Here is a 17,006-nt window from a genome sequence, read left to right as displayed (position 1 = left end):
TCATTAAAGGATTTAATACTTTCACTTAGGAGGTACTGTTTATAGTTGAATAAATGGAGTGTGCTTCAGAAGTGTGCTTTATAGAGAAGAATAAATTAATAAGAGGATGTGCATTTTGAGACTATTGCTGTGCAGATTTTTCTGAGAAGGTAGAATCATTGCTAATGTTTCAATGAAGATAAGAAATTGTGGTTTAAAGATTGGAGTGAATTAACCACACTTATTAGAAATTGGTGGTTGTTCATATTGATGAAAACATAACTTAGAGCAGAGTTTCCATTTCTTAGAGTGTGTTTAATAATATAGAAGCTGTTGCCAGTGCTCTTCAGGGGGAGAAAATATCAGTGTTTGCTACAGAAATCTTTTGCTTTTTTCTGGGCTTACCTCTCTTCAGGTCCAAATGGTGCTGAGTGCCAGTGTCCACATGAGGGCCACTGGTATCTGGCCAACAACAATAAGTACTGTATCCCGGATAATGGTACCCGGTGCGACAGCTCCAAGTTCACCTGCCTTAGTGGGAAGTGCATCCCTGACCAGTTGAAATGTAATGACATTGATGACTGTGGTGACAGCAGTGATGAGCTGGAAACTCTCTGTGGTGAGCTGAACTCTTGGAACTTTTGAAGTTCACGATGTACCTAGTGTTTGGTCCTTTTACAAGCAAAGAACATGTAGCCTGAGAATCTAGACTGCACTTTGCTTAAATCACGCAACAGCTAATATATGCGCTGTGAAGTAGTCTTCGATGCTTTATTAGGAAGCACCTCTGAAGTGCACCTAAGAAAGAGCAGAGATGCTGCATGCCATTTATAGTCTGGGGAGCTCTGGGAAAATTACTTAACCTCTCTGAGCCTCAGTCCCCTGAAAGCATTGTGTTTGCATGCTTTAATGAAACTGAGATATAAATTGAGGTGGTAGAGGAATGGAGTGACTTTGCCATTTGTGTCAAATACTCCATTTGCTTAAAAAAAATTATACAACATATTTGCTTAATTTAACTAATTTAAAGTTTGAGCTCACTTTGCATGCAGTACGTTTTGCAGCTTTTGCCTTGGAAGGTAAACCCAAAGTATCTTATTTTACTTGATTGTATCTTTTTAGAAAACGGGATGATGCTTTAATCCGCAAGCTTCTTCAATGTTTTTTCAATATTTTTTCCCCTCCTCTTAGCGTTTCACACCTGCCCTTCGACAAGCTTCACCTGCGCCAATGGTCGATGTGTCCCATACAGTTATCGCTGTGATCACTACAACGACTGCGGTGACAACAGTGATGAGGCAAGGTGCCATTTCAGGGCTTGTAACAAAACAGAATTTACTTGCAAAAATGCAAAGTGCATCTCTTCTGCATTAGTCTGTGATGGGATAGACAACTGCCATGACAACAATGCTTCAGATGAGAAAAATTGCCGTAAGTTCATCTTAAGTTCTTAATGGGCTTTGGAGCCTTGAACTCTCAGAGCCTGGGAGATGTAAAGACGATGCATTTCTGAGAAAATACAGACAATATTCATCTAAAACATACATTTCATTTTACACGTCTACTAGTGATTTTTAAAAATAATTCTACCTAATATTTGATTTATTCATACAATCTTTGACTACTTTCACCTTCAATATTTTATCTTTGGTTTGTGTTTCTGATTATTGTAAAGCTTTACCAATGATCACTGGCAAAATTAATTGATTAGTGTGTGTGGCTAATGTTTGCTATGCACAAAATTATGTAGTACATATCACTGAAATCAGTGATTCAGTACAAATCACTGAAATGATTTGGTAAATTGCTTTTTAGTGAACTGGTTTTCCCAAATTTCTGGAATTTACAGTTTAGCATCTTGAGAAAACAGTAACACAGAGTATGAGCAAAAATGCTTTTTTAGTTTGGATGTATCTACATGCTCTGCTCTCTTTGTATGCGGTTACACACAATATTTATTTGACTGTGTCAGTATTATTGCCTGGATAATCCTATGGACAGAGGAACCTGGTGGGCTATAGTCCATGGGGTCACAAAGATCCAGACATGACTGGATGACATCCAGAGCATGCACCCATGCTTTTATGTTGTTGTTTTTTTAACAAGTGGTCAATATGTTTTATACGTGTCCTCCAACTTTTTTCCTGAGTATTTTAAAGCAACTTCCAGAAACACATGTCACTGATAAAGACATTTGTTTTCAAATTTTAAAAATGTTTTTAAATTTTTAATTGGAGGATAATCTACTTGACCATGTTATGTTGGTTTCTGCCATGCAACAAGCGAATCAGCCATAAGTACACATATACCCCCTCCTTCCTGAGCCTCCCTCCCATCCCACCTCATCTCATCCCTCTAGGTCTTCACAGAGTACCAGGCTGAACTCCCACTAGTTATCTGTTATATACATGGTAATATATATTTTGAAAAACAACTACTATTCTAGCATTATGCTCAACAAAATCAACAGTACTTACTTAATGTCCTCTAGTACTAAGTCCATATTCAAATTTTATCACTTAGCCCCAAAATGTAAACAGTTCATCTGTTCACATCAGGATTCAAAGTCTACATGTTGATTTAGGTTGGAATTGAGACCTTTGATTACATTAGACTTAGTTCTTTGGGCAAGAACACTTCATAGGTGGAGCTGTCTATTTCTTGCTGTATTACATCATGAGGCACATAATGCTTGACTGTTCCACTTTAAGTGAGGATGATATTAATTTAGAAGTCAGTTTGAATCTTCCCTTTAGGAAGTTCCCATCAATTTTTCACCCAGTGGTTTTTAACCATGGATGGTTGTTCCATGAATTTATTATTACTTTAAGGGTTATAAATCAGGTATTTAAAAATTTTACTATTCCATCCACATTTATTAGCTCAAGTTCTCTAAAGAAGAAATTATCAGCTATTTTGTTACTCTGAAATGCAGTTCTGCAGAGTAAATGTTGATTCTTTCTTTCCCTTTTCAATTTTCAGAGAAGTAAGTTGGTGGCCAATGAGCATTAAGTTTTTGCTTTGCTTTGTTTTTACTATTGTATTAAACTCATGATTTTTACGTATTTGAGTTTTAATGAGAAGAAGTAATTTACTGCATTTGGTGCTTAATTGTCCTATTTTTGGCAGTGGGAATCCTGCTAAGTTGGGTCCTTTTTTATTTTGACTTGATCCCATTCAATCTTCCACAGTGCATTTCAGACTTGTGCATTTCTTGTCTCAGACCTGGAAGTGGTCTGATTCCTTTTGTGCGTGGTATTTGAAAATGACTGGGACTTCTCTGGCAGTTCAGTGGTTAAGACTTCCAACACAGAGGGTATGGATTCCATCTCTAGTTGGGGAACAAAGACCCCACATACCTCATGACCAAAAGACCAACACATAAAACAGAAGCCATATTGTAACTTAATAGAGTTTTTAAAAAATTAAAATTACCACAGTGTTGGGTTACCTATTCCTATTTGGCTTTTATTGCTTCTAGGTCTCTTTAGTGGACAGAACTAGAAAATACAATTCTAAAGGGGAAAAAATGATATTGGTATTTTCCATTTTAACTTAAGATAAACTGGTTTTTACCTTTTAGATTTTATAATCACATCTCTTACACTTAAAATCTTAGTTTGTAATAGGTGACATAGTCACTTATTTGCTTTATTTTATGATACTTTCAGAGTAACCATACAAATGTAATTAAACATTTTATGTCCTTTTTGTTCTTAGATTATTTCCCACTAGAAATATGCAGTCATTTGTTACTGTTTCCAAATTTTGGAAATTGGTTTTCTTTATCCATTTTTATTTCATTGTGTTCATTTATAGAAAATAATGTACATGGATTCATAGTCATATAAAAATTGTATGACAAGGTACACTCACAGATGTCCTTCATGCTTGTCCTCTCCACTCTGCTCCCTCCATACTGTTCTCAATTTTCGTTAGTTTATCTTTTCATTTTTGTTTTAAATGTTAGCATTTCTTTCTTGCTGGACACACACAGTTATCACTTGTCATACACAAAAGATAGCCTAGTGTTCTGCTTTCTTGCTATTAATGCATCTTGGAGATCATACCATCATTCCTTATCAATATATAGAGATCTTCATTCATGTTACTCCACTGTATGGGGAGTGAGGAGAGTGGGAAGTCTTGCTGATGCTATTAGATAATGAAAACAGGAAATACTCTTTTTACTAGAGATTATATGGCATCACATAACTGTCATGAATCATGCTTCTCTGATAGCTTTCCTTCTGCTGGTTTGATTCTGCAGTAGATCTGTTAGCATGGACATATATGATGTAAATGTGATGAATATGTTCCAAATTGTTTATCTGGTTGTCTTTTTCAAGCCGAACATACGTGCCATCCTGGAAACGTAAAATGTATGAATTCAACGATTTGTATTCCACATTCTTTCTTGTGTGATGGAGACAACGATTGTGGAGATATGAGTGATGAAAACCCCATTTTCTGTGGTAAGATAAACCTCCTTTGTGGTTCCAGGCATGCATGTCTTGAGCTAATACAAAGACACATGGCCTGTGTGTTTCAGCTAATTTCAATTTGTCCTCTCAAGTTGACCTTGTAAATTGAAACAGTAGGCAGTTATTTAGGATGTAATTGGAGGGGCATAAGAAGTCCCTTCTCTCTGTCCCCTGGCTGGATACCTGACTCCAAATATTTCTTCCAGGGATCAGCTATAATGCATAACCTCCTATAATTAAAGGTCTTTTGTCTTCAGGAACTACAGGCAGAATTTGCAAAATAAGCCCTCATATTTATTCTCAATACGTTTATAATAGCCATTAGTAACTGAAAGAATTTTTGTCTTTTTCATATGTTTGACTTTCAGAAACTTTAATTTCATATTTAGCCATTTGGTTCAATCAAATAATTTCTTATGTTTATAGCTCAAATTCTTAGGCTCGATAACTTTGAAACTATTAGTGTAAGTAGATGCATCCTTTAAGAATTTAGTAATGGTCACCAGGCCAGGTTACAATCCAAGACTAGGAGTCAGTTGTAAAAACAGCAACAAGAGGAAATAGAAAATCTAGAAAACACATCAGATCATAACCTCGAGTTATGTGACAAAAGTTTACACATAGGCAGAATCATTTACTCAAATAAGTTACAAAGACAAATAAGAGCAAAACTTTGCTAATTCTCTAGAATCATGGTCTAATGTAGCTTAAAAGGTTTTGTGTAGGGTGATTTGGTTATTTTGTTGTTTTTTCTTTTCAGTAGAATTTGTTTTGTGTTATGGCAGAAAACATAGAACCATGTTTTCTTTCATCTATAACTTGATTTCGTGTATCAAAAAATAGTCTTTTTGGTATTTCTAATAGGTGCCATTCATTTTCTGAATCTCTGGAATTTAGGAAAAAATTCTGGGAGACTAGAAAAGTATTGCTCTCCCATGTTCTTCCCTCTGGATGGAAAACTTATAAAAACTCAGGCCTCTTCCTGTCTTGGCAACTCCTACCCAGTTCAGGGATGTAGGCAGGTTATTAGGAACAAGCTTGTGTGTTGCTCACGGATTTTATCTTCTTTACCTACTGCAGGCGCTAAGTCGTGTAGGAGCGATGAGTTCCATTGCACCTCTGGGCCCTGTATTCCCTCACACTGGTATTGTGATCATGAAAGGGACTGTTCCGACGGCTCTGACGAACCTCCCACTTGTGGTAAGAGAGTGAGCCAGCGTGAAAAGCATTGTGATGCACCTGGGAGCCCTCTTCCAACTACTTCAAGTGTAAACTGTGGTTCTGGCTGGGGAATGTTTGCACTCCTTGCTGATACCCCTCAGCAGATATTCATTCAAAGCCTGGTCGTGTAGGGCGCTGGGTCGGTTGCTGGGCAGGACATGGAAGTTACTGATGGATGCAGACGAAAAAAGTTGCACCTACCAAAAGTTGGTGATGCATCTACTACCTGCCTGGTTTGTGGAACTCAATTAATTGTAATTGACCCTGAACTGGAATTTCTGAATTTGGGTGAGTTCTCACCCATAAGACTATGGGAGGATCTAAAGGATCTAAAGGCTATTGAGAGTATGATGTACATGCCGAGGGGGCAGGTGAGGGGCACACGTTTCTGCGTGTTCTGTGTACCAGCTGAGGGGTAGGGTCCCAAGGCCATCTGAGCTTCCTGAGATGTTCCAAGGACCTTCTAGTTATATTCTTGGAGGCAGCTGTGTGTTGCTTGTGTTTGAAGGCTGCTATTTAATACCTTTGCAAATCCTAATCTGTATCCATGCACAATTTTTTAACATAATTGTAAAAATCTGTATGTACAATCTTCTATATTGCTTTTTTTGAGGGGTCTGGCAATATTGTATGTGGGTCAGCAAACTATGGCCATACTTGTCTTTTTTTTTTAAGAAGATTTTTTTTGACATTGATCATTTAAAAAAGTTTTTATTGTATTTTTACAGTATTGCTTCTGTTTTATGTTTTCTTTTTTCTTGGCCGTGAGGAATGTGGGATCTTAGCTCCCTGCCCAGGTATCGAACCCGCACCCCCTGAATTGGAAGGTGAAGTCTTAATCACTGGGCCACCAGGGAAGTCTGTCATGCTTGTCTTTATAAAAGTTTCGTTAAAATGCAGCCACATTATAGTGTCAAGTAGTTGTGAAAAAGAACATATGGCCTGAAGCTTAAAATATATATACTGTCTGGTTAAGAGAGACTTCATACTTCATGTTGTCGTCTTCATACTCTTGTTTAATGGCTGTGTGATATTCCATTGAGTAGCTATGTGATCATTGTGTTAACTGCCTCTATTTTAAGTATTTAGATTGCTTTATTTTTTCTGGTATTATAAATATCACTGTAGTAAGTACCATCACTTTTTTTGGAGGGGTATTTTCTTTTTTTTTTTCCATTTATTTTTATTAGTTGGAGGCTAATTACTTTACAATGTTGTAGTGGTTTTTGCCATACATTGACATGAATCAGCCATGGATTTACATGTGTTCCCCATCCCTATCCCCGCTCCCGCCTCCCTCTCCACCCGATCCCTCTGGGTCTTCCCAGTGCACCAGCCCTGAGCACTTGTCTCATGCATCCATCCTGGGCTGGTGATCTGTTTCACCCTTGATAATATACATGTTTCGATGCTGTTCTCTTGAAACATCCCACCCTCGCCTTCTCCCACAGAGTCCAAAAGTCTGTTCTGTACATCTGTGTCTCTTTTTCTGTTTTGCATATAGGGTTATCGTTACCATCTTTCTAAATTCCATATATATGCGTTAGTATACTGTATCGGTGTTTATCTTTCTGGCTTACTTCACTCTGTATAATGGACTCCAGTTGGGGTATTTTCTTAAGACCAATTAGCCTAGTTTTGCAGCTGAATTCAGGCTATTTTCTATTCCTGTTTTCCCTTGGGCTCAAATTCTGTGGCTGATAGAGAGTGGTATTAGAAGCTCCTTGACAATGTCTTTTTCCCCAACACTAAAAGTTTTGTAGAAAACAAAGGGCACATAGAGTTTTAAGGAGCTGTAAAAGAAGTAGTAACTATTAGGTGAGTAGAAGGGTCTTAGAGCTTATTTTAAAGAAATGAACTATTGGTTCAGATATATGAAGAATAAATAGTTTCCAAACTTCTCCTTGGGAACCAAAGTCATAGTATTAGCAGTTAGTACCAACTATCTGACTATTTCGAGGGATTGGGGGCAGGAGGAGAAGGGGACGACAGAGGATGAGATGGCTGGATGGCATCACCGACTCGATGGACATGAGTTTGAGTAAACTCCGGGAGTTGGTGATGGACAGGGAGGCCTGGTGTGCTGCGATTCATGGGTTCGCAAAGAGCTGGACATGACTGAGCAACTGAACTGAACTGCACTGAACTGACATATTTAGATCTGACATATTTAAGTAGAAGTAAACACACAATCTAACATTAATGGATTTTCATAATATGCAGAGGTATTTTCTTCTTCTAGTTTTATTGAGATTGACATATAGAACTGTGTAAATTTAAGGTGTAGAACATAATGATTTACATACATCATGAAACGATTATCACAGTAAGTTTAGTGAAGATCCAATACACAGATATTATTTTAAAGAAATAATAAGATGTATACAAAAGAGTGAAATCCCCAATCTTTCACCCTCTTACAATCCCCTCACCTCCAGACATAACTGCTTTTATGTGTGAATTCTTTATCTATGTATCTTGACATATAGGGATCTTGCTATATATATCTTCCTGCCATTCCCTTCCCACTGTTTTTTTATCCTAACAATATCTTATCAGTTAGAAAGCACACCTCTCCCTCTTGAACCTCCCTCCCACCTCCCCCCCCCATCCCACCCCTCTAGGTTGTTACAGAGCCTCTGTTTGAGTTTCCTGAGCCATACAGCAAATTTCCATTGGCTGTCTCTTTTATATATGGTAATAGAAAGCAACAAAATTCTGTAAAGCAATTGTCCTTCAATTAAAAAATAAATTAATAATAAAAAAAGAAAATACACCTCAATTTTACCTTTTTGCACTGCTGAATATTGCTGTAAAATATGGATGTTCCATGTGTTTTTATCCCTTTCCCAGCTGATGAGCTTTTAGGTTCCCATTTTTTCCTTGTAAGATTTAATGCTGGAATGAACATCCTGCGTATGTGGGAAGGCTAGGTCTCTGAGAGTAGGTTTCCTGCGTCAAAGCCTTTCAAAGGCTGTAGCGATACATACTCTATTCTTACCAGCTCGTGGAAGTTCACGTTTCTCCTTATTGTTATCATTGTGCTGTATTTTAATGGTTAAAATGAAATGTTCTTTTGCCTTAGGCTAATTTTGAGGGATCTCTGGGATTCTGGGCATATGGCAACTTGATTCGTTACCATGTGGGATATGATTAAAGAATTCTACTTGGGGTTCTAGGAAGCCCTTACTATAGTATGTTTCTCTCAAGATTCCTGACTGTACATGACTCTTCTCACCAAGAGTGCTTTTTCTTTTTTTTTCAGAGTTTTCTCAGTCAACATGCGCCAGTGATAATTTCAAGTGTGACAATAACCGGTGCATCCCAATGATGTGGGTCTGTGATGGTGATAATGACTGTGGAGACTTGAGTGATGAGGATGAAAGACACAACTGCAGTAAGTGCAAATGATTAATTCCTCTGTAGAGTCATATTTCAGGGCAACAGTAGCTTTATTTTTCTGTCTTTGGAGAATATGGTTGTCAGACAGGTTCTCCTTTATTGAAAGTACACGGATAGAATGTTATCTCTATTTTTCTGCTCAGGAATGTTTTATATTATCTACATAAATGCTTTTAAATGATGAAAAATGATTTTAATGGTTTTTTTTCCTGTTGCATTTTGGTCATGGAAATAATGTCCTACATTTCTAGAACAGATAAAGAAAACTCAGTTGGCCGCTCTTAATAGCAGCTTTAATAGTGTTGCAATTAACTGTGCCTCTAGTCTTATCCATTACCCTAGAGTTGTTATGGGGGAACAGGGGTCATTCTTTTAAGTGAATTATGGAACAGACTAGGAAACAACATTTCCCATTACCAACAGAGCATAGAACTCTAAATTCAGGTGTCTTAGAGTATCTTTCCATGGCAGGATAATAAAAACAATGACTCCATGATCTCTGCATTTGATTGTTACCTCATATGTCCGTGACTTTGGTGGTGGCCCCTGTTTCCCCATATCCTCTATGAAATGGGTTGGCAGCTGCACAAATCTAGACTGGAGTGTGTCCTTTTCTCCCGTATTTCTTCTTCAAGACCCCCTTCCTTTTGTCTCCTCTTAACCCTCAGATAAAATATTTCTATTCTATTCTGCAGAGTTTCATGATTACATGTTAGCATTTTAGCTCTTTCCTAAAGTGTCATGGTTTCTGTCAACTCTTATTAACAAGCACTCCTTGTTTCCTCCTAGGAAACAAGCCCTAGCTTTTTAGAAAATTCTGTTACTTTTGCTATCTAGCTAACCATTGTGAGCTTCACTTTTCTCATAAAACTGGCATAAAAATGCCTGTCTCACATTGTGTTTGTGTGATTATACTTTATAAAATAAAAAAATTACCAAATGTATGGGATTTTTAGTATCTAATTAATAAAATGCAAGTAGTTTTCTATATCCCTAAGGGAAAAATATGACCTTACATTAATTTTATGGAAATTAAATTATGAGGTGTTTATCTTTACTTTTTACTTCTGAAAAAAATTCAAGGTCCAAAGCATTTAAAATGAAAATTTGGGAGAGTAATTTGTCTTCCTATTTTCCCTTCATTTCCTTTCAGCCCTCAGACTATTATGTAATGTAAAGCAAGATAAATATTGATTCAAAATGAACTTGACTGCTGGAATGAGCCCTCATATGATTCCTGATTCTCTTTGTGCTTTAGCTTCAGAGAATCGCAGCTGTTCAAGTTCTGAGTTTGCCTGTGCAGTTAGTGTGCCTCCACACAGAGGGTGTATCCCTAAATCGTGGGTTTGTGATGGCGAAGCGGATTGCTTTGATGCCTCTGATGAGCATCAGAATTGTACCAGGAGATCCTGCCTTGGAACGGAATTCGTCTGTAACAATGGCTTGTGTATCCCCAACCAGTTCAGGTGAATTGGGGATTAAAAGATTTACTAACAAACCTCAAATGTCCATGAGTCAGGGCTGGGGCCCATGATACTTTTCATGGCCTCTGAAAATGTTTGGACTTCTTTTAAAATCAAAAGAAAAAAAATAAAGAGAACTTTTAGGTCAAAGAAAGTATTTAAATACTAAATAATAATATATATGGCTTTATACCAATGTAGTCCTTAAATATAATTTTAAATATTTTTATGGAGGAAGGGGCCCATTAAGGCAGAAGTGCCTGGGGTCAATGAAGGTCATAATGTGACCTTGCACAGAGGATCAGAGAGATGAGTGAAGTGGGTTTGCTAGAAAAAAGTTCTTTCTTGAGGCAGCTGACGCTCAGGGTTTGCCACTTGGAATAGAGGCATGGGCATAAAAAATACTTCATTCAGTTCTTTCTGCTATGAGAAAAATAACAGTGTGAGCAGGATGATAAATGGGACTGCACACTGTGGCTCAGAGTCAGCCTGACAACAGAGAGAGGCAGGTGAGGCGGACTGTGGGCGTGTGCTCCAGCTAAGAGACACAGACACTAGTCAGCATCATGTGTTGGGAGAGGAGTTGGGGATCTGGATTTCCACCTGAAATATTCTGATTTTAAGTGGTCCTGGGTCTCATGACACAGGTGTGACCGGAACAATGACTGTGGTGACTACAGTGACGAGAGGGGCTGTGTGTACCCTGCCTGCGACAAGACCCTTTTTACATGTCAGAACGGACTCTGCATTAATAAGGCCTATGTCTGTGATGGGGACAATGACTGTCGAGATAACTCGGATGAGCTTGAGCACCTGTGTCACACCCCGGAAGCCACATGTCCCCCTCATCAGTTCAGGTGTGACAATGGGAACTGCATTGAGATGGTGAAAGTCTGTAACAACTTCCCTGACTGTTCAGACCGCAGTGATGAGAAGGGATGTGGTGAGTACAATGGAAGACTAGGGAAAAGGAAACGGGGGGGACTGAACGTGGATTCTCAACCCTTTCTGACTTAGTAGGACCTTTCAGTTGGTTCTCTAAGTAGCACACTGCCAGAAAATTACTATTGTTTGTCTATCAAAAAGCAAGGATTTCTTGGTCTATGAGGTCAGTCACACATTTTTTGGACTAATCGTCAGTTAGCCATTCATTATAGAGAACAGGAGATAAACAAATTAATGCCATCCGTATCTAAGAGCAGACAGTGCTGATCTTGCAATGACTCGTTGCTTTAACTACCCCTCTGCTACATTCCTTAATCTGTTTTTAATTTTCATCCTCAGGTGACCAAAGGGGAGAGTTTAACTGGAAGTCCCCCCTCCCCCCGCCCCACCCCAGCCCCAAACCCACCCTGGTTGTATTAGTTGCTAAAACCATTGGTGAAGGATCAAGGAAGGAAGTTGAAATAGGAGTGACTTTTGAATAACGTAGGGCCTTTAGAAATCCCTTCTTATTTGTCCCTGTTTGTTTGTCATTTTTAGCATGATTCATTAAGAACTTGGGTCTGTCCAAACCCAACCAAACAAAAAGAACTGCATCTGTCCAGTGGGAAGGCTGACTTTTTTGACCATTATGGTGGATCCATTACTGACAACTTAGGTTCTCTGATAACTGTCTTTTACCCACAGGCGTTAATGAGTGCAATGACCCTGCACTCAGTGGTTGTAGCCAAAACTGCACAGACACCTTAACCAGTTTCTATTGTTCTTGTAACCCTGGTTACAAGCTGTTGTCGGACAAGAGGACTTGTGTTGATATTGATGAATGCAAGGAGACGCCCTTCGTCTGCAGCCAAACGTGTGAGAACTTACCTGGCACTTACATCTGCAAATGTGCCCCAGGCTACATCCGTGAGCCAGATGGAAAGACCTGCCGGCAGAACAGCAACATCGAGCCTGATCTCATTTTTAGCAACCGTTACTATTTGAGAAATCTAACTATTGATGGCCATTTATACTCCCTCATCTTGCAAGGACTGGGTAATGTTGTGGCACTGGATTTTGACCGAGTAGAAAAGAGATTGTACTGGCTTGATATAGAGAATAAAATCATTGAGAGAATGTTTGTGAATCAGACAAATAGGGAGACAGTCCTAAAGCACAATCTACCAGGTGCGGAAAGTCTGGCTATCGACTGGGTTACCAGGTAAGAAAAAAAGCTTTTTAAAAGTTAACAAGTTTTTGTTTTTTAGAAAGTGTTCTAGCCCTGCTTTCATCTTAATAGGGAATTGATCTTTCAAACTTGGGTTACCAGGTGGAAACATTTTAATGCTTCTACATGTTTTGTTTTTGATGTTGTTGTTGCTGTTTTCTGCTGTGTACCTAATAATCAGATGGGATACCACAGAATCTAAAATCTAGTGATTTTTAAGAATATATGATATGAATTTTATGGAGAGGGGTATCACAAAGGAAGAAAGAGCTCTGTTATTACTGGAGGTTTGTGAAGGGATGATTCATGCTTTGGTTGGTGCATTCAGTCATTTAAAGCTGTTGCCTAAGTGCGGTGCTATTCTGGGGACTGGGGTTTGGAGGTAAACAAGACAGACACAGCCTCTGCTTTCCTGGAACTCACAGGCTACTTACACTGCTGCTGCTGCTGCTAAGTCGCTTCAGTCGTGTCCGACTCTGTGCGACCCCATAGATGGCAGCCCACCAGGCTCCCCCGTCCCTGGGATTCTCCAGGCAGGAACACTGGAGTGGGTTGCCATTTCCCTCTCCAACTTACAATGCTAGTCATTCCCAACTTGGGCTGGTTATAAATTAAAGAATGGCTAACTTGAAACTCTGAGCATCTTTACAGTAGACAGTGGTATATTAATTCAACTCTACCAGTTCAATCACACTTTTTCACATCTCTGTTGAATCACAAACTTGGCTTTGTGGTTGACAGGAAGATGCATGCACTTAGGCTGCAAATATTATTGCTATGGTCACCCCAGACCCACAGAGGATGCTTCCACATCTTTTCTGTTTGACCATCTTAAGAGTAAAGATGGGGGATGGAAAATTGGCTTCCTAGTTCTAGTTGAATAATAGCCTGCCTGCCATAGGTGCTCCAAAACTGCCTGCAGAATAATCAATAAAATATTGATGTGAATACAAATATTTTATATATAGTGACTCTGTGGGGTGTCAAAAAGCATAGCAACTAATGATTTGCAGGAACAGAACTAACCATGGTACCTCTTCTTATCTTGTCCTTTGCTTCAATGCAGGGAAAGATAATATTTTAACCTTGATATTGTCATTCAGCCCTCTCTCCCCAAAACTGGTAGGGTGATATTTTCCCCTGGACTTTAGCTGCTTTCCTCTTGTTCTAGGCATGTGCTTGACCAGGGGAAAGAATTAGATACATGTGTGGTAGTCAGGAAGATGGAACAAAAAAGTCTAGAGTGATTGTAGGATAAAATATCTTACAACTGAAGCAGTTCCTCAGATGTTCAAGAAAGATTCCAACCAGATTAAACATTCCTTAAAACACACGGCAGAATAGAACCCAGTCACATTTAGGCTTATAGGGGACAGTTCTAAGATACAATTACTTGGAAATTTGAAATAATCTTCCCAGTATCGATAAAGATGTCCACAATAAACTCAAAGATGTTTGGTTCCCAAAGCCCTTAAACTTGATATACTAGTTTTTCAAAGCACAGTGCAAAATTTCACAGTGGAAAATTGGACTGGCTTTCAGTCCTTTTAATTTTTCCCTATGTGGGGATGGAGTGCCTTCTCCATATTCTGTTCACAGGTCAGTGTTTTGATTGTTGAATAAAGAGGAATTAGTGAGTTGGCAGTAAGCTCCATAGAGGAGAGTACCCTATGGGACAGCCAGTCTTCAATGAATTCCTGCTCTAGCTCTTACTAACCTCTGGGCCCCAGCAGCCTAATCAAGAAAACAAGAGTAACAGTAGAACTTACTTTGGCAGTTGTTGTGATCTTAGCCCTTAGCCCAGGACCTGGCATTGAATATGTGTGTGTTCAATCGCTAAGTTGTATCCTACTCTTTGCAACCCTATAGTTTTCCCAGTAAGCATACTGGATTGAGTTTTCATGTCCTCCTCCAATGGATCTTCCAGACCCAGGGATCAAACCCAAGTCTCCTGTGTCTCCTGCATTGGCAGGAATATTCTTTACCACTGAGTCCCCCGGGAAGCCTGGCATGGAATAGATAGCTACTATTGTTGTTGCTATTATTACCCTGTACAGTGATAGAACCCAGAATTGTGGCCATCTCAGTCATCAGTACTCACCCAAATGAACAAGGCTTGTACATTTTTGCATACTCCTTTCCTCGTCCACAAGCATAAGAAGGTGCTACTGTCCTAACAATTATTCTGACACCTAGTATGATTGGATCATGTTTACCTCTGGCAAGGAGACATTGGAGCTTTTGGAAGAGAATCATTTCAGTAGAAATTGACTATCAGACATTCTAGGAGTATTGAACTTTGGAAGGTTATGGATACTTTAAGAATGGTGATTTGATTAAACGAAATTTGGCACAGGTTAAGAAAGTCATTTTGCCAGCCTAGTGGGACAAGGCTAGGGAGCCGTCAGGTTTTTCTTTATCTTAAGGATGCCAGCATTCAGAGTTCCCTTTTGCAGTCTCAAGGCTGCGCTTGCGACAAGATTCCTTGACTCCACATATAAACTGTAGTTCATGATACTTCTTGATTGCTCTCATTTCTGCTTCCTTGCTCCTGTAAAGCCTGAATCATTACCTGGAAAGATGCCTTTTGTTGTATGAAGCAAATAAAGCCAAAATCCTTCTGTGGCCCCACAATCCCCTACTGTAAGGTGACATCACCTTGCAATAGGAAAACGAGCACACATTATTGCATCTTTTTTTGCCTCATTGCAGGAAGGTCAACTGTTTTCCTCTTGTCATTGTTTGCCTGGGGGAAAAGTGCTTGGATAGGAAGTTGTGTGGCTAAATGTACATTGCTTTACAAGTAAAATGGCTCTAACTCCTGCTTCTCCATTTGCAGAAAGCTCTATTGGGTGGATTCCTACCTGAATTGCCTTTCTGTCTCTGACCTCAGTGGTCGATACCGCCGCAAGTTGGCTGAGCACTGTGTGGATGCCAACAACACTTTCTGCTTTGAGAACCCTAGAGGACTTGCACTTCACCCTCGATATGGGTATTGTCTTCCTGTAATCTCAGGCTCTTCTTTTACGCCCTTCTTCCACCTCTGTTACCAAAAAGGCTGTTCACGTAGTGATCTCAAGGCCAGTATCTTGCTGGAATTTGTCTTCTGCTTTTTCTACCTGGTAAATGGCTTAGTATAATGGCTGGAAGCATGACTTGTTCAAATAATATTCATATGCTATTTTCTTTGCCATGACACATCACTTCACTTATAAAGATACATATTTTGGCTGCATGCAAGTAAATCATGGTTAAGAAAACAACAACCCACCTTTACTGGACTTTCCATGTCAAAATCTCTAGTTTATCATGTTCATTCCTGAACATTTCCTACACATTATCCCCTTTTACATTCCTTTCTGTTCTCTTCCCTTTATGAAATGCTCTGAGGATGTAAACTCTGTTTCTCTAGTTGGAGAAATCTTGTGTCTTTGCCACTGAGTTCCTCTGGCTTCAGGGACTGACATGTTGTGTTTGCTCCAACAGGCACGTCTACTGGGCAGACTGGGGTGACCGAGCATACATTGGGAGAGTAGGCATGGATGGAACCCTCAAGTCTCTGATTATCTCTACCAAGATCATGTGGCCCAATGGCCTCACCATTGATTACACCAATGATCTACTCTACTGGGCAGATGCCCACCTGGGTTACATTGAGTACGTACATAGAAAAGAATAAAGCAAACTGCATAACTCTTCATTCCAAACACCGGGGTTTGTGTGTGTATTATTCCTAGGCAGCTTCTAATTGGCCTGTTTGTTGAAAGTCACTCTGAGGTTGCTTCTAACTAAAATGCCTATAGGCAGTTCTCCGGGCTCTGAGGCATGGTACAAGAAAAAGAGTGTGAACCTTGAAGCCATCCAAATCACAGTTTTGTCTTGGTGCTTTTACTTCTTACACTCCTAGAAAAGCAGCTAGTAATCTCTCCCCTATGGTAGTCAGCCTAGTGCTCAACTCATCTTAATTTCCTTATCCCTTTACTTTGCCCTTCCCTTCCAAATATGTGATAAAGAGACTTGGAAACATTATACTGTTCAATGAAGAATACTCCTTGTAAAAAATGTAATACAAGTTGTTGGCCAAGCAATATGTGTTTATTTCAGAGACATTGCTAATTATGGCATAGTTAGAGGATGGTAATGTCTTCTGGGTATTTATGAGCTAGTACCCAGATACACAGTCTATTGCATGCAAAAAACAAGATCTTTAGAAATTGTGTCATTCTGTTAAATTTATCTTGAAAAAAATTTCACTTGAGAAAAAATACTCATAAAAGTGTCTGAGTTCACTATGTGGAGATCATG

At 39.1% G+C, this 17,006-nt stretch overlaps 1 protein-coding gene across 2 annotated transcripts in view; it reads left to right on the top strand.

Annotated features, from left to right (window-relative positions):
- Window positions 1–17,006, top strand: part of LRP2 (LDL receptor related protein 2) — a 187,097-nt gene that overhangs the window by 129,193 nt on the left and 40,898 nt on the right. For both annotated transcript variants that reach the window (XM_065931701.1, XM_065931700.1), the window contains exons 43-52: window positions 395–598; window positions 1,171–1,410; window positions 4,329–4,454; window positions 5,544–5,663; window positions 8,950–9,081; window positions 10,345–10,552; window positions 11,197–11,492; window positions 12,179–12,695; window positions 15,541–15,693; window positions 16,188–16,358. In XM_065931701.1, the coding sequence (XP_065787773.1) occupies window positions 395–598; window positions 1,171–1,410; window positions 4,329–4,454; window positions 5,544–5,663; window positions 8,950–9,081; window positions 10,345–10,552; window positions 11,197–11,492; window positions 12,179–12,695; window positions 15,541–15,693; window positions 16,188–16,358 (2,167 nt within the window). The remainder of the gene's footprint in view (window positions 1–394; window positions 599–1,170; window positions 1,411–4,328; window positions 4,455–5,543; window positions 5,664–8,949; window positions 9,082–10,344; window positions 10,553–11,196; window positions 11,493–12,178; window positions 12,696–15,540; window positions 15,694–16,187; window positions 16,359–17,006) is intronic.

This window comes from Muntiacus reevesi, chromosome 3, assembly GCF_963930625.1.
Source record: "Muntiacus reevesi chromosome 3, mMunRee1.1, whole genome shotgun sequence".
Lineage (NCBI taxonomy): Eukaryota > Metazoa > Chordata > Mammalia > Artiodactyla > Cervidae > Muntiacus > Muntiacus reevesi.
This window is presented reverse-complemented; position numbering and strand designations above follow the sequence as displayed.